This window comes from Giraffa tippelskirchi, chromosome 4 (genome assembly GCF_054371585.1).
Source record: "Giraffa tippelskirchi isolate mGirTip1 chromosome 4, T2T-mGirTip1v1.2.pri, whole genome shotgun sequence".
Lineage (NCBI taxonomy): Eukaryota > Metazoa > Chordata > Mammalia > Artiodactyla > Giraffidae > Giraffa > Giraffa tippelskirchi.
In genome coordinates, this window is record NC_137278.1 from 136,809,322 (window position 1) to 136,827,887 (window position 18,566).

Genomic DNA, 18,566 nt, shown 5'->3' on the forward strand with positions numbered 1-18,566 from the left:
GAGATGGCAAGAGTGAACATCAACATTGTAGGAAGTAGTGAACTAAAATGGACTGGAATGGGTGAATTTAACCCAGATGACCATTATATCTACTACTGTGGGAAAGAATCCCTTAGAAGAAATGGAGTAGACATCATAGTCAACAAAAGAGTCCAAAATGCAGTACTTGGATGAAATCTCAAAAATGACAAAATAATCTGTTTGTTTCCAAGGCAAACCATTCATTATCACAGTAATCCAGGTCTCTGTCCTGAGCAGGAATGCTGAAGAAGCTGAAGTTGAACGGTTCTGTGAAGACCTACAAGACCTTCTAGAACTAACACCCAAAGAAGATGTCCTTTTCATTATAAAGGACTGGAAGGCCAAAGTAGGAAATCAAGAGACACCTAGAGTAACAGCAAATTTGGCCTCGGAGTACAAAACAAAGCAGGTAAAAGGCTAACAAAGTTTTGCGAAGAGAATGCACTGGTCATAGCAAACACCCTCTTTCAACAACACAAGAGAACATTCTACACATGGACATCACCAGACAGTCAATACCAAAATCATGTTGATTATATTTTTTGCAGCCAAGATGGAGAAGCTCTATATGGTAAACAAAAATAAGACAGAGAGCTGACTGTGACTCAGATCATGAGCTCCTTTTTGCCAAATTCAGACTTAAATTGAAGAAAGTAGGCAAAACCACTCGCCCATTCTAGTATGACCTAAATCAAATCCCTTACAATTATACAGTGGAAGTGACAAACAGATTCAAGGGATTAGATACAATAGACAGAGTACCTGAAGAACTATGGACAGAGTTTCATAACATGGTACAGGAGGTGGTGATCTAAACCATCCCCAAGAAAAAGAAATGCAAAAAGGCAAAATGATTGTCTGAGGAGGTCTTACAAATAGCTGAAAAAAAGAAGGGAAGTGAAAGGCAAAGGAGAAAAGGAAAGATATACCCATTTGAATGCAGAGTTCCAAAGAATAGCAAGGAGAGATAAGAAAGCCTTCCTCAGTGATCAATACAAAGAAATTGAGGAAACAATAGAATGGGAAAGATCAGAGATCTCTTCAAGAAAATGAGACACAAAGGGAACATCTCATGTAAAGATGGGCACAATAAAGGACAGAAACGGTATTAAGAAGCAGAAGATATTAAGAAGAGGTGGCAAGAACACCCAGAAATATACAAAAAAGATCTTCATGACCCAGATAACCATGATGGTGTGATCACTCACCTAGAGCCAGACATCCTGGAGTGTGAAGTCAAGTGGGCTTTAAAAAGCATCACTACAAACAAAGCTAGTGGAGGTGATGGAATTCCAGCTGAACTATTTCAAATCCTAGAAGATGATGCTGTGAAAGTGCTGCATTCAATATACCAGGAAATTTGGAAAACACAGCAGTGGCCACAGGACTGGAAAAGGTCTGTTTTCATTCCAATCCCAAAGAAAGGCAATGCCAAAGAATGTTCAAACTACCGTACAATTGCACTCATTTAGCCTACTAGTCGGAGAAGGCAACGGCACCCGACTCCAGTACTCTTGCCTGGAAAATCCCATGGACGGAGGAGCCTGGTAGGCTTCAGTCCATGGGGTTGCTAAGAGTCGGACACGACTGAGCAACTTCACTTTCACTTTTCCCTTTCATGCACTGGAGAAGGAAATGGCAAACCACTCCAGTGTTCTTGCCTGGAGAATCCCGGGGATGGGAGAGCCTGGTGGGCTGACGTCTATGGGGTTGCACAGAGTCAGACACGACTGAAGCAACTTAGCAGCAGCAGCAGCCTACTAGCAACGTAATGCTCAAAATCCTTCAAGCTAGGCTTCAACAGTATGTGAACAGAGGGAAAAGCAATGAGTAAATAAAGTAAAAAAAAAAAAAGCCATTAGTCATACAAAACATCTCTGGGAATGGCAAGCATCAGTGAAAGAAAGTGAAATTGTTAGTCGTTCAGTTGTGTCTGACTCTCTGCGACCCCTTGGGCTGTAGCCCACCAGGCTAATCTGTCCATAGAGTTTTCCAGGCTAAAATCCTGGAGTGGGTTGCCATTTCCTTCTCCAGGGAATCAGGGAAGGGATGTGTTAATCTCTTCTTTTCACAGGTGGACAAGGGCCGATTCTCTGTGAGCTGAACAAAGGCACTTTAGTTTAACAGTCAGACAGGGGCGGGACCTCTTAGATAGGCCATTATTGAATGATTATGAAAACAGCAAGGTAAAGCAAGTCAAGCAAAGAGTTCCAACATGGAGTCAGAATTGGTTCTTCTCTGCAACACTACCACTCCCTATCAAAATCTTGCTCTTCATTGTGTAAATTGCATCTACCAAATTTTCCAAGCCAGAAATCTAATAATTCATGACCCCTCTCTCTCCTTAGTCTCTGAAGCCAACAAATCACTAAATGGCTTTATCTTTGTTGTTTCTATGTATGCATCCCCACTGCTACTATTCAGTACAGCATTATGCCTAAGAACACAGACTTGGAGCCTGACAGGTTGGGTTCCCCTCTGTGCTCTATCTATACCTTACTAGCTGTGTGATCTTGAGAAAGTTATGCAACATGTCTATGCCTCACTTCCCTTATCTATACAATGGGGATTATAATTGTACTTTTCACAGTTATTGTGAGGATTAAATGAGTCGTTATATGAATGTACTTAGAATTTGGTGTTTACTTTTATTATATGACCATCTCTTTCCTGGAATACTGAACAGTCTACTAATTGGTCTTCTAATTGAAAGTTCTAATCCATTTTAAGTCCCTTTTCCAAAAGGAAGCCAAAGGAATCTTTCTAAGATGGATATGTGAATAGCTTTTTTGCAATTCCCTAAAAGGACATTTGATTGCCTTCATTATAAGGTTAAGGTTTCTTATAACATGACTTTTAACTGAGCCCTGAGAACCCTTCAGCATGTCTCCCCACTCTGCTCTCCCTGGCCATTTAAGTCATACCAACACTTCTGATTCTCTAATACACTTAATGGCTCTGAACTTTGGGGCTCAAACACACTCTTACCTCTGACTAGACCACTCTTCACCTCCTCTTTGCTTGCCTAAATCTTATCCATAATGTTTTTGCCACACCTGGAGAATGTGTATGTGGGCAGAAGAAAGATTCAGAAAGAGCTACCAATACGATATTGTTGCTCAGTAGCGTCTGACTCTTTGTGACCCCATGGACTGCGGCATGCCAGGCTTCCCTGTCCTTTGCTATCTCCTGGAGTTTGCTCAAATTCATGTCCATTGAGTTGGTAATGCTATCTAACCATCTCATCCTGTGTCGCCCCCTTCTCCTCCTGCCTTCAATGGTTCCTAGCATCAGGGTCTTTTCCAATGATTTGGCTCTTTCCATCAGGTGGCCAAAGTATTAGAGCTTCAGCTTTGGTATCCTAGTGTGATAGGAAGCAAGTAGATGAAATTTGTCAGGGAGAGGAAAGGACCTATGTCAGAAACTGCAGTCAGCTGAAGACAGGAACTGAGACTTGACCACTGGCTTTGGCAACATTATTTCTCCAATCTCACTAAAGAAATAATCAATATTTTTAAAGTTGGAATTTCTATATACTATAGTATAATTTTCAAAGCAGAATATACACTCTTCATGTATATGTAGAGTAGGAATCTTACAATAAAACTGTATAAAAATAAATTCAAAATCCTATACTACCATTCAGTTGAGAATAGTCTCTGCATTGAGAAACCCAGTGTAGATAATAAGCAAGAAAGGTAAGGTAAGTTCAAATTAATTCAAATCTCATAGGATAGCAAAAGGTAAGAGTTAGTCCATTATGATGTTTCTGCTTAAATATTAATATTTCTCTAGGTATGACAAGTACATGCCAACCATTGTTGTAAGCAACTTTTAATTCTATTTCTTTATTGTTAATATGCTTTGAGTACATATTCTCTTTGTACCTAAAAATCTCTTCATCTTCTGCACTAAATCCAAGGACTTTCTCTGCTTTTAACCAAACAACAAACCTGTTAGTAGAAATTTTATTTTAAATGTCAGGCAAAATGAAATGATTATTCAAGTCCAGCCATTGTCATTAATGGAATAATGTCCTTATATTAGCAGATATTTAAAGTATATTAAGATATATATACATATATGATAGAATTTAAATATTTAGGAATTGAAATGTGGCTAAAATATAATCATGACTAGTTTATTTCCTCTACAATGTTGAAATCAAACCATTTAAGAAAGATAGTTACTAAATACTATAATTTTGAAGGAAAATCAGTGTATATTCTGCTGGTTAAAAGCTATACATTCCATCTTCTCTCTATCCCTTTTTTCCTGCTGTGATTTAGTTCTTTTTTCTTGACCTTTACTCAGATGAAATAGGAAATAACTCCTTACTGCCACTCATACAATATCCCTGGAATGATTTTGGCTTATGACCTTTAAATGATGGGGATAAGTAAAATGAATCACATCTCCTCGCTTGGACCTGATCTGTGGGTCAACATATGTTTGCTTTTCATCTGTATGAAAATGCTTCAGGCTATGATTGCCATGGAGTAGGTGAAGTCAGGTGAAGAATGGGCAGGTGCCAGTTGAGTCAGGCAGGAGATGAAATGATGATATGAAAAGGGAAAGCTGAGAAGTGGGGAATTCTTTGTAAGAGATGCTGATTGCTTGTGATTACTTGCCTTTCCATGGTTGAAGGGCAGGGTGTAAGGACAGTGTGCAAATGTCTGGACCATTAAAGGAAGAACACCTGAGCAGAATACTGGAAAGAGCTTACTTGACAGTAACATGGCTGTGAGAACAGGACTTGAAACTGAATGAAAATACCTCAGGGCTTCCATAGCATTTCATCTCCCATGAAGAAGGGATTTTCTGGAAACACCTTTTTAACATTGAGGATGATTTTGCCAATTAAAAAAACATAAGCACTTTTAGAATTTCCACTGCCAAACTGTGTTTGATACATTGAGTCCTAGCCCTAACTTTTAAAAAAATAAGTGTTTCATAAAGCCTAATGATGTTTACAGAGATATAAAAGTTGAAAATCTAGCCAAGGTTATTTGGTGTTTGAAATCAAGTATGATAATATTTTCCTGTGAAATCCCAAGATCATTAACATTGCTTTAGTCAGCATTAATAGGAAATACATGCCAGTAAGATGAAAATTAATTTACAGTTGAATGCTTTATGTCAGGAGACAACTTGCCTGATCACAGTTATTTGAAACAGAGCATATTCTAAGCACGTTGCCTGCTGTTTTTTCTTGGCTGTAGATATTGACGAGTGTGGGACTGGGAGGCACAGCTGTGCCAATGACACCATTTGCTTTAACTTGGATGGTGGATATGATTGCCGATGTCCTCATGGAAAAAATTGCACAGGGGATTGCATCCACGATGGAAAAATTAAGCACAACGGTCAGATTTGGGTGCTGGAAAATGACCGGTGTTCTGTGTGTTCATGTCAGGTTGGTATAAACAAAACATTGTAACCATTTTTATCAAGATGTAATTTGCATGTAATTTGCATATATTTCAAGTGTACAGCTTGATAAACAAATGCATACGTCTGATTAACCTCTGCATGATTAATATAACATAACATTTTCATCTACCCAAATTGGCTGGCCTCTGCCCTTTCTTAATCCCATAGCCCCAGACATAAGTAAACACTGTTTCCTGTTTCTATAGATTAGATTTGTATTTTCTACAGTCTCATATAAGTGAAATCATATAACAAAGTTGGTCTTCCGTATCTGCAGGATCTGCATTCATGGATTCAGCCAACTGTGGATCAAGAATACTTGAGAAAAAAAATTCCAGAAAGTTCTGAAAAGCAAAACTTTCATTTTCCTGACCCTAGCGACTTTATACAAAAGTTTTATATTATATTAGATATTATAAGTAATCTAGAAATAATTTAAAGTATATGGGAGATTATGTATAGTTTATATGCAAATACTATGCCGTTTTATATAAGGGACTTGAGCATCCATGGATTTTGGTATCCACCTGCAACCTGGAAATAATCCCCCAGGTATATAAGACGAAAACTATACATATTCTTCTGTGTCTGACATTTGTCTCAGCATTATGCTTTGATACTCAATTATATTCATTACCTGTGTAAGTAACCTTTTTATTACTGAATAGTGTTCCCTTGTACAGAAATACCACGATGTGTTTATCTATTCAATGATAAAATTTTGATTCTAACTAGGCTAATGTTTTTATAGTCACAATGTCATATTTGAATGAATGCATAAATGAAGCCAAAATGAACATGCTATGGCCTGCAAGTGAAAAAACAGCTATTTGGGTTATATTTCAGTTTTAGAGAGGTGTTCTGTGTACCCAGTTGATAATGGAAATTTAAATTATAGTTAAATAATAATATCAAAGACTCAACTATTATTAAGGAAATTGATAACAGCTTGTACAAATTATAAGGTTAACATATCTATAAACTTAATAATATGTAAAACTTGATGACTACCTACCAAATATAAACATACAATCCCTTACACAGAACAAACTTTAGTTAGTATTCAAATTACAAGTACATAAAAAATTTTTTTTTTTTAATTTTAGTTGGGGGCTAACTACTTTACAATATTGTAATAGTTTCTGCCATACATTGACATGAACCAGCCATGGGTTTACATGTGTTCCCCTTCCTGGATCCCCCACCCACCTCCCTCCCCATCCCATCCCTCTGGGTCATCCCATTGCCCCGGCCCTGAGCCCTTGTCTCATGCATCGAACATGGAATGGTGTTCTGTTTCACATATGATAATATACATGTTTCAATGCTATTCTCCCAGAACGTCCCACCCTCACCTTCTCCCTCAGAGTCCATAAAATTGTTCTATGCATCTGTGTCTCTTATTCTGTCTCGCATATAGGGTTATCGTTACCATCTTTCAAATTCCATATATATGCATTAGTATACTGTATTGTTGTTTTTCTTTCTGGCTTACTTCACTCTGTATAATGGGCTCCAGTTTCATCCATCTCAGTAGAACCGATTCAAATGTATTTTTTTAATGGCTGAGTAATATTCCATTGTGTATATGTACCACAGCTTCCTTATCCATTCGTCTGCTGATGGACATCTAGGTTGCTTCCATGTCCTGGCTATTGTAAACAGTGCTGCGATGAACATTGGGGTACACGCATCTCTTTCAATTCTGGTTTCCTCGGTGTATATGCCCAGCAGTGGGATTGCTGGGTCATATGGCAGTTCTATTCCCAGTTTTTTAAGGAATCTCCACACTGTTCTCCATAGTGGCTGTACTAGTTTGCATTCCCACCAACAGTGTAAGAGGGTTCCCTTTTCTGCACACCCTCTCCAGCATTTATTGCTTGTAGACTTTTGGATAGCAGCCATTCTGACTGGTGTGAAATGATACCTCATTGTGGTTTTGATTTGCATTTCTCTAATAATGAGTGATGTTGAACATCTTTTCATGTGTTTGTTAGCCATCTGTATGTCTTCTTTGGAGAAATGTCTGTTTAGTTCTTTGGCCCATTTTTTGATTGGGTCGTTTATTTTTCTGGAATTCAGCTGCAGAAGTTGCTTGTATATTTTTGAGATTAATTGTTTGTCTGTTGCTTCGTTTGCTATTATTTTCTCCCATTCTGAAGGCTGTCTTTTCACCTTGCTTATAGTTTCCTTTGTTGTGCAAAAGCTTTTAATTTTAATCAGGTCCCATTTGTTTATTTTTGCTTTTATTTCCAATATTCTGGGAGGTGGGTCATGGAGGATCCTGCTGTGATTTATGTCGGAGAGTGTTTTGCCTATGTTTTCCTCTAGGAGTTTTATTGTTTCTGGTCTTACGTTTAGATCTTTAATCCATTTTGAGTTTATTTTTGTGTATGGTGTTAGGAAGTGTTCTAGTTTCATTCTTTTACAAGTGGTTGACCAGTTTTCCCAGCACCACTTGTTAAAGAGATTGTCTTTTCTCCATTGTATATTCTTGCCTCCTTTGTCGAAGATAAGGTGTCCATATGTGCGTGGGTTTATCTCTGGGCTTTCTATTTTGTTCCATTGGTCTATATTTCTATCTTTGTGCCAGTACCATACTGTCTTGATGACTGTGGCTTTGTAGTAGAGCCTGAAGTCAGGCAGGTTGATTCCTCCAGTTCCATTCTTCTTCCTCAAGATTGCTTTGGCTATACGAAGTTTCTTATATTTCCATACAAATTGTGAGATGATTTGTTCTAGTTCTGTGAAAAATACCATTGGTAGCTTGATAGGGATTGCATTGAATCTATAGATTGCTTTGGGTAGTATACTCATTTTCACTATATTAATTCTTCCAATCCATGAACACGGTATATTTCTCCATCTGTTTGTGTCCTCTTTGATTTCTTTCATCAGTGTTTTATAGTTTTCTATATATAAGTCTTTTGTTTCTTTAGGTAGATATATTCCTAAGTATTTTATTCTTTTTGTTGCAATGGTGAATGGTATTGTTTCCTTAATTTCTCGTTCTGTTTTCTCATTATTGGAGTATAGGAATGCAAGGGATTTCTGTGTGTTAATTTTATATCCTGCAACTTTACTATATTCATTGATTAACTCTAGTAATTTTCTAGTAGAGTCTTTAGGGTTTTCTATGTAGAGGATCATGTCATCTGCAAACAGTGAGAGTTTTACTTCTTCTTTTCCTATCTGTATTCCTTTTATTTCTTTTTCAGCTCTGATTGCTGTGGCCAAAACTTCCCAAACTATGTTGAATAGTAGTGGTGAAAGTGGGCATCCTTGCCTTGTTCCTGACTATACATAAAAATTTATATATACATACACGAATTTATTTGCACATAAGAGCCATGCTGTGGTTATCATTCTATACTGGTTATTTCTGAAAAAATTTTTTCCAGTCAAGTCATTTAGACAGTAATGTGCAGAAAGAAAATTGGAAGTTCTCCAGCTTGAGTAATTTCTGGATGTTAGCTACAAATAGGAATTTTAAAGAAAATCAGTTATATTGAGAAAACAGTGTGAGTTATCTCAAACTTCCAAATCAACATCTGAAATTATAGTTATGATGCTGATGCTCAGTTACTCAGTTGTGTCTGACCCTTTGTGGCCCCATGAACAGTAACCCACCAGGCTCTTCTGTCCATGGGATTTCCCAGGCAAGAATACTGGAGTGGGTTGCCATATCCTCCTCCAGGGGATCTTCCTGGCCCAGCGATGGAACCCGTGCCTCTTGCGTCTCCTGCATTGACAGGGGAATTCTTTACCACTAGCGCCACCTGAGAAGCCTGATTTTAGATATATTATGTAATATATATGTATATATAGAGAGATATAATTATGAATATAGATATATTATGAGTATATCTATATATATATTCCTCTGGAGGAGGAAATGACAACCCACTGCAATATTCTTGCCTGGAGAATCCTCATGGACAGAGGAGCCTGGCAGGCTATGGTCCATAGGCTCACAAAGAGTTGGACATGAATGAAGTGACTTAGCACAGCACAGTACATGTATATAATGTATATATAGATGTTTATATACATAGGTACTCACACATACAGACACACCCACATACATATGATATCAGTATATTGAGAAACAGAGGCTTTTGGTAACTACTTTTTCTCCTGGTCATACAGAATGGATTTGTAATGTGCCGACGGATGGTCTGTGACTGTGAGAATCCCACAGTTGATCTTTTCTGCTGCCCTGAATGTGACCCAAGGTTGAGCAGTCAGTGCCTCCATCAAAATGGGGAAACCTTGTACAATAGTGGCGACACCTGGGTGCAGAAGTGCCAGCAGTGCCGCTGCCTGGTAAGTTTGGCTACCTAAAGTTCAGGAAACGTTAAGCCCAGAATCAAAATAGGAAAGCAGCCTTCCCTGCCCCTCCACCAATATTCAGTACCCGGCCATAGCGTTGGAAGTTACAAAAGGTGAACCTAGTTATGATGACAAGGTGATGGTTCTGCATTCAGGACCTGAGAAGGAGTATCCAGGGGTAGATGCAGTATACCATGCCATCTCAGTCTTTCAGGACAATCTCCAGAGCTCCAAAGAAGAAAAGGCTGTCCTCGCTTTCCCAATCCCACTCAGCTTAGGTTTACTTAAAGACAGTTATGAACAGAACAATGGCATTCAAAAAAATCCTTTTTTCCAAGTAAACCTTTTGTTAATCTATTTCTGTCAATTATGCTCAGACTTAAAAAAACAAAAACAAAAAAATACCTTTTTTCTTTCTAAAAATTGTTACTGTCAATGCTATTCCAGTGGGAACCCTGTTTTACAGTAAATATTAGAATGTTAGAGTTGAATGCATATATGTGTGAAACTTCTGCTGGAAACAATAGGTTAAAAAGAAAATAAGAACTTGGTAAGAAGACCCCCAGTCATTTTTCATGTGGCCAAATTTTTTCCTTCTTTCTATGGTGTAAACGAAGAAGGCAATGGCACCCCGCTCCAGTACTCTTGCCTGGAAAATCCCATGGACGGAGGAGCCTGGTAGGCTACAGCCCATGGGGTCGCTAAGAGTCGGACATGACTGAGCGACTTCACTTTCACTTTTCACTTTCATGCACTGGAGAAGGAAATGGCAACCCACACCAGTATTCTTGCCTGGAGAATCCCAGGGACGGGAGAGCCTGGTGGGCTGCCATCTATGGGGTCGCACAGAGTCGGACACAACTGAAGCGACTTAGCAGCAGCAGCATGATGTAAATGGAAATTCATCTACATGTCTTTATAGAAGACATATCATAGATACTAGTCTTAAAGTTAGGACTAGTTTCCTTTCTATTTATGTGAGGATATTTTTAAGGCAATGCTTTTTTGTTGCTTCCTTTTTATACTTTCGACCCAAAAATCAATTGAAAGAGCAAGGTCAGTTTTGTGCCTGAAGGCTGCTTTCATCTCCCAAGACCATGAGACTCAGAATTATGAAGAAAATAGGAAACAGGTGGGAACTAAATTTTAAAAAGATCCATCTCACACAATTTTCCCATGTGGAATAAAAATGACTGAAATCAGCTCCTAGTTTTGGTTTTTTTCCAAAGTCCATACACTGAGAAATGTATAAATGAACAAAGACAGACTGTCAAATTTCCTTCATATTTCAGTTTACTTTCTTGTCAGTGGACAAAACTTTCTTTTTGCAGAAGGGAATAAGTGAGAAAGTAGGGTAAAAGATTGAAAGGAAGAAAAAAGCATCTCATAGGCAAAAAAGCTAAGTAAAAATCTCCTGTGTAGTAAACAGTTCTTTGTCATGGGAAAGAGAGGGCATGCCCATTTGATTGTTTTAAGAGAATTGGTTTTTGCTTTCCTTTCTTGCTATTCATATTTAACCCATTAAGACTGTTTCATAATCCATCTACAGTATAGATCTCATGTGTGGATTCCCTACAACATTCATGGCTGTGAAGGTCTAAGTATGAATGTCCATCAAAGAAATTGAATAACTGAGTATTCAGTAAACACTATGTTCCCTCCCTCCCTCTCCCTCTACCCTTGTCCATCTGCTTTCCTTATAGCAAGGGGAAGTTGACTGTTGGCCCCTGCCTTGCCCAGAGGTGGAGTGTGAATTCAGTGTCCTCCCGGAGAATGAGTGCTGCCCACGCTGTGTCACCGACCCTTGCCAGGCCGACACCATCCGCAATGACATCACCAAAACTTGCTTGGACGAGATGAATGTGGTTCGCTTCACTGGGTCCTCTTGGATCAAACATGGCACTGAGTGTACTCTCTGCCAGTGCAAGGTAAAACCCACTATATTCAAGTAGGGAGCACTTGGCCAGCTGTGCCTAGGAATCATAGATATTAATGTAGCCAGTGAGAAGCACCTTCCTTCCTATTTACTGTTCAAACAGAGTTGGGAGGAGGACCACTCAGCTTAATTAGTGCCAAAGCTGACCTGTGCATCCTCTAATGCATTTTCAGGGAGAAGGAGGTGCTTGGTCTGAAACCAGAATGATGGTTATTTATATCACTGGAACAGAAAGAACCTATGTAAATTGCCCTAAAGCATCTAACTATACACATCTTTTAAAAAAATAGTACAACACCAAGCTTCATGTTTCTTTCATGATAGAGGACAATATTATTTCATTGATTTTATCTAGTCTTTTTATGATATAAGATATATCAACAAGGTAAACATACTGTGTTTTCCAAAGTGAAAATCAATATGGCAAAAATGGGCATATTTCTTGGTTTGTTGTGGTCAGTTACATTGAGTTGAAAAATTTAAGACTTGTTTACCATATTTTATTCCTACAACTGGAGAAAAATCATTATAAAGATTTTTCTTTTTATTCTCATAGGAAAATAAAGTATTACGTCTTTTACTTCACTGAGAACAAAAATACTGATAATGTAGACAGGGTATATAGAATTCAAAAATGGTGACAAAGTTGAAAGCTTTCTACTTTGATTATTGTTCCTACAAATATTTGATTCAGTGGTCATTGCACTTCAGAGTCAAAGTTTTAGAATCAAAACTAAAGCTAATAATCTGGAAAGCTTAACAACAACAAGAAAGCAAAGATGTTAGATTTTTCCCAGCATAGCACACCCAGATATCTCTAAGTGCTCTGGTTCTTTAAGTGAACATTTCCATTTAACAATTTTTTTCAGTAGAGCAATTTAATTCAGATTCACATAGTACAAATTTCTTACTAGAGTGACTTGATGTAACACAACAAAGAAATATGAAATGCTCTAAGTTTGAGATGCTATTATTATCTATTTCACACCAAAATTTCTAGCTCTTTCAATCAATGCAATTTGTCAATCAAGCACAGCTTTTTGGGAGAACATTTAATGCAGTTTTCTAAAAGTGCATTAACACATTTGAAAGTCACTTTTACTACAAAAAGTTACTAGCAATGTATATGCAGTGCCGCTTTAATATACACTTAATATGAATACATTTGAGTGCATTTAGTGGTGCATTATCTAGAAACTTCAGCATTAATGATTAATAGGGAAATACTTTCTGATATTTAATTGCCAAAGATATTTGAGTCTCTTTACACTCTTAATCTACTATTAGATTATTGTTCTGAGCAGTGACAACAAGCATATATACTGGGTGATGCAATGTAAAACACACCAGATATAGCTCAGACAAATATGTCCAACAAGAAAAATGCAATCAGTAATAGGCAGAAAACATTACAGTATTTTCTGGGGGTAAAGAGTGTGAATGAGCTTGTTATTCACCTTCTTACAAACAACTAGGATTTTTTGACTCCTAGTAGAAATGTTTCCAGAAAGTGTATTTTGGCATTAAATTCATTTTTCGTCAGATAACTGCCATTTCTCAGAAGTTACTATTTGATGCCATTTCCTTTTTTCCTTCTTATTAAGTTGAGTTATAAGAATATGCTCAATGCTACCAAATGTATTCCTAATAGTCATTTTATTATATTTATTTTTTGCTATTTTAAAAATAAAATTTATGCCAAATAGGCTTGAGAGATTGCATTGGCAGTAAGCATTCTTCACAATTTGATACTGTCAGAGCACTATTTGCACTTATTATCTCTCTATCCTACCACATCTGAGTTATTGGTGTAGTCATGAAATACAAGTTGTGTGGGGTATTGTGCCAGGGTAGAACAATAACCAAAAACAGCAAAAATTGCCCCTGGAAATTTTTCCGCAGCAGGTTATCATATAGAGCTCTGCTATCCAGTACTGTAGTCAGAAGCCACATGTGGCTATTTAAATTCATTGAAATTAAATTAAAACTCCAGTTCCTCAGTCACACGAGCCACATTTCAAGTGCTCACATGTGCTCGTGGCTATCATAGTAGACAGCACATGCAGAGAACAATTCTATCATGGCAGAATATTCTGTAGGAAAGCACTGGTCTAGAGGTGAAGAATGGGGCATCTGAAATCAGGCTACCTGGATTCAGAGCCTGGTCCACCACACTAGCAATGTCACCTCAAGGGACATTTATAAATCTCTCTGTGACTCCATTTTTCTCACCTAAAACTTGGAATAATAATGTTACTTACATAAGAATAATTATATTACCTACTTGAGAAAGTTGCTTTAAGAATTAAGTGAAAAGGTCCCCACAAAAAGTTTCCTATACGTTTCATACACATTCAGAGTAAGTGCTCAATAAATGTTGGCTATTATTATTGTTGGTAGTGGACAACAAAAACATTAAGTCCTGAAACAGATAGAGACAACATTACTCACTGTGAAGGGCACTCTGAAGGAGGAATGAACTGTGCTGAGAGGCTGTCCAACAAGTGAACCAATTTTACTTCCTGAGGAATTAGGAGTTAGCTGGGAGAAATAGAGTTAAGAGCTTCCCTTTCCTTTTTAAAGATGTCTTTAAATTTAAATTGCTTAGGTTAAAAAAATATATATTTCCTTCACTCAGAAGTTGAACCCACATCAAAAATGAATTACTAATACTGTCTTTCCTAAATCTGATAGAGACTACACAACTCCAGAGAGCTTTCAGGCAATTGTGCTTTGAGCTCCAGGCAATAAAGAGGGATGTACCCAGTTGATAAATAAGGAAGGAGGAGGTATTAGAGGGTCAGGCAAGAATACTGGAATGGGTCACCATTTCCTTCTCCAAGGGATCTTTCCAACCCAGGGATCAAACCCGGGACCCCTGAATTGTAGGCAGATTCTTTACCGTCTGAGCCACCAGGAGGCAAATAAAAAGTGAAAGTGTTAGTCAACTCAGTAGTATCCAGCTCTTTGCGACCCCATGGACTATAGCCAGCCAGGCTTCTCTGTCCATGTAATTCTCCAGGCAAGAATACTAGATTGGGTTGCCATTCCATTCTCCAGGGGATCTTCCTGACCCAGGGATCAGGACCCAGATTTCCTGCATTGCAGGGAGATTCTTTACCATCTGAGCTACCAAGGAGCCATATAGTCAGAAGAGCTTTGTAGATCAAAAGAGAAGAAAGGATTATTCTATAAATACTGGAATGACTGGATAGCAATTTGAGGGATGTAAGTTGTCTATACTAGTATGCTATGTATCAAAAAAATTCCCATGTGGAAAAAGTGTTAGATATTAAAAATAAAACAAAGATAAGTAATCAAATATTTATCAAAATTCTAGAAGGGAGATGCCTTTTCTAACTTAAAAGTGATAAAATATACCTCAAAAAATTTAGAGCTTCTATAGATAGACAAAATTAGCAAAGTATAAAATCACAACTAGAGACTGGGAAAATATGTTCAGCAGATATGATGTCTTTATTAGATTAAAAACATGAAAATTAAAAATACTTATTTTCCCATAAATAACAGAAGATGAATAAACAATTCACTAAAAAATACAACTGTTAAGAAAGAGGAGAGCATTCAGCTTTTAAATAATTGAAACAGATATGAACTAACATAATGATTTATTATTTCCACATACTACAGTAAAAAAAAATTTCATAATAATTTCCAATGTTAGCAGTGATGTAGTGGAATTATAGTTCTTTTGCAGCGTTAGTGACATTGAAAAATACCATCAAGAGCCACACATATACCTCCTAGTCCCATCCCCATCTCCACAGAAATATCCAGAAAATCTTATTAATCCTGAATCTCAGAATCCAACCAAAAGAAATAATCTAAAATATGGAACAAACTATGTGCATCATAATATTCACCTCAACATTAATTGGCATGCAGAATCCAAAAGAAACCAAAATACCCAACAATGGAAAAATGGTTAAATAAATTATGATGAGGGCATGGCAACCTACTCCAGTATTCTTGCCTGGAGATTCCGCATGGACAGAGAAGCCTGGTGGGCTACAGTCCATGGAGCCATGAAGAGTCAGACACAACTGAGCAGCTAAGCACACAGCATATGATATAACGTAAACTCCAGGAGGTAGTGAAGGAGGGAGGTATGGAGTGCTACAGTCCATGGGTTGCAGAGTGGGACATGATTGAGTGATTGAACAGCAACAAAATGTAACATATAATACTACAACTATGCATTATATGTAATTATATGATTGCATCATTCAATCATTCAAGTACCAACAATGCTTATAATAAAAATTAAGATAAAAATACTCTGTGTGATTATATATGCACTTTGATTATAAGAAGGCTGAAAATAGAGAAATATGAAATGACATCTATGAGGATATACTAAAATATTGATAATAGCAGAATTTAAAATATATTCATTTTTATGTAGATTATTTATAGACAGGGAAGCCTCGTGTGCTGCAGTGCATAGGGTCACAAACAGTCAGACATGACTTAGCAACTGAACAACAACAATTTATAGAACATATGTGTACATATATTATAATTACATGTATATTTATTCTATCTGTTATGTAATTTATAAACATAAATGTATTAATAACAGTGTTTTATAAAAATTATATTAAATATATGTGCTAATAAAATATTTTATGCTTAGTGTATGTTATATAGAAACATTTTACTGAAAGCTGAAAGTCAACTGTCTTCTAATCTTGATTTTATAGAGTTTAGTATGCAAAGACTTATGACTTCTTTACCAATAAAATATAGCCAGAAATAACAGGGTGTTAAGGAAACTGACTGTTATATAAAAATAATTAGATTTTTAATGTTATGGCAGTGGATGGTTACTATTCGTAGCAACCTAAGTTTCAGTGGATCACCTTTTATTCTAAGTTTTATCAAGGTAATGTTTATTAAGGTGAAATACGTAGCGATTTTGTGCAAATTTTTTAAGTTTGATGAATCAAAATATAGAATGTTTTCAACAGTCTAGCAAGTACCTTTTCGCCCCCTTCTAGGCAATACCTATTCCTGTAGGAAACCTCAATTTTATTTCATTACAACAAGTGTATTTTGCCTATTTAAAAATTCATATGTGTATCACACAGTATGTATTGTTTTATGTCTAATGGTGAATTGACCAGTTTATCATTATGTAATGTCCTTCTTTATCTCTAACAAGATTTCTAAACAAGAAGTCAGTTTTGTCTGGTACTTAGGTAACCACACACTATATTGTTTTGATTCACCAACTTTCAACCTGTCTATAGTTTTATATTTAGAATGCATTGTTATAGATAATATATAAATAGTTCTTACTTTTTAATCCAGTGTGACAGTTTCTGTCTTTTAACTGAAGTGTTTAGTCGATTTGTATTTGATGTTGTTTTGACATTTGTGTATTTAGGGGCCACCATTTTGCAATTTGTTTTCTGCTGGTTCCATGTGTTGGTTTTTTTATATCCTTACATATCCAAGGAAAGTATCCACTTGCTTTCCTTGTGTTTATTTTTATATTAGTTTTATATAAGTTTTTCTATTATTCAATTTTAATTTTTCTTTTAGATTCTTAACTATAACTCTTTATATTGTTATTTTTTGTTGTTGGCCTATGTAACAACTAAAATAATAATATAACCAAAAACCTTTGGTTTTTATAATTTTGACTGTGATACACTTAAGTGTGATTTTTTTTGTCTTTGTTCTCTTTGGGATTTGCTGGGCTTTTTGAATATCTGAGCTGATTTTTTTTCTCACCAAATCTGAGAAAAATTTGGCCATTGTTTCTTCAGATATTTTGTCTGCCACACTTTCTCCCTCTTATTCTCCTGGGGCTCCAATCACACACGTGTTATATGGTTTAATATTACCCTGAAGGTCACTGAGATTCTATTTTTATTTTGATCCTTTTCTCTTTGTTTTAAAGATGGGATAATTTCTTTTCAAATTTACAGATTACTTCTGCCATCTCTAATCCGTTAAGCCCATCCAATAAATTTTTCATTTCAAATACTGTACTTTTCAGTTCCAGAATTTTTATTTAATTTTTAGTTTCATTACTCTGCTGCAATTTACAACCTTTTCATTCATTATAACCTTTTTTTTTTTCTTAACATCTTTGTACACATTTGTAATAGATACTTTCTAGTCTCTATCTGGGTTTCCCTGATGGCTCAGATGGTAAAGAATCCATTTGTAATACAGGAGACCCAGGTTCAATCCCTGGTTCAGGAAGATCCCCTGGAGAAGAGAATGGCTACTCACTCCAATATTCTTGCCTGGAAAATTCCATGGACAGAGGAGCCTGGTGGCTACAGTCTTTATCTGCATTTACACCAACTGGATTTACTCTGAGTCATTTCTCTTTCACTACTTTTTCTCTTGATGAGTCACTTTTTTCTCTTTTTTTCTTTTCACATATCTAACAATGGTTATGGTTTATTAGGTATTATGGACAATATGTAGTATAGACCCTCCATTCTGTTAACTTCCCCTGAAGACTATTGTCATTCTAGCAGATTTCAAATTACAGCCAATAAACTTGCAGTTGAGAAGGCTGGACTTTATATTAGTTAGATCTATTCCAGATGTATCCTTAGTTCTAAGGTGAATCTCTTAATCTTGAGACTGTTTCATTCCTAAACATGAAAGCCTGAAATTTTTTATCAGTCCCTTCTAACTTGGTAGGACACAGATTTTAAGCACTACTACTCACAGGGAGCAGCATCTGAAATATCTGCTCAGAGCTTTCCAACTTCAAGCTGTGACTCTCTGATTGTCTTTTTAGAGTCTCCTCTGGAATTCAAAGACCAGCCACTGATTTGAGGGGAGCTTACATGCT

The 18,566-nt window shown here is 36.7% G+C and overlaps 1 protein-coding gene across 12 annotated transcripts in view; it reads left to right on the forward strand.

Moving 5' to 3' along the window:
- NELL2 (neural EGFL like 2) overlaps positions 1 to 18,566 on the forward strand; it is a 457,071-nt gene that overhangs the window by 435,354 nt on the left and 3,151 nt on the right. For all 12 annotated transcript variants that reach the window (XM_081593579.1, XM_081593571.1, XM_081593572.1 and 9 more), the window contains 3 exons: positions 5,244 to 5,437; positions 9,604 to 9,780; positions 11,490 to 11,714. In XM_081593579.1, the coding sequence (XP_081449705.1) occupies positions 5,244 to 5,437; positions 9,604 to 9,780; positions 11,490 to 11,714 (596 nt within the window). The remainder of the gene's footprint in view (positions 1 to 5,243; positions 5,438 to 9,603; positions 9,781 to 11,489; positions 11,715 to 18,566) is intronic.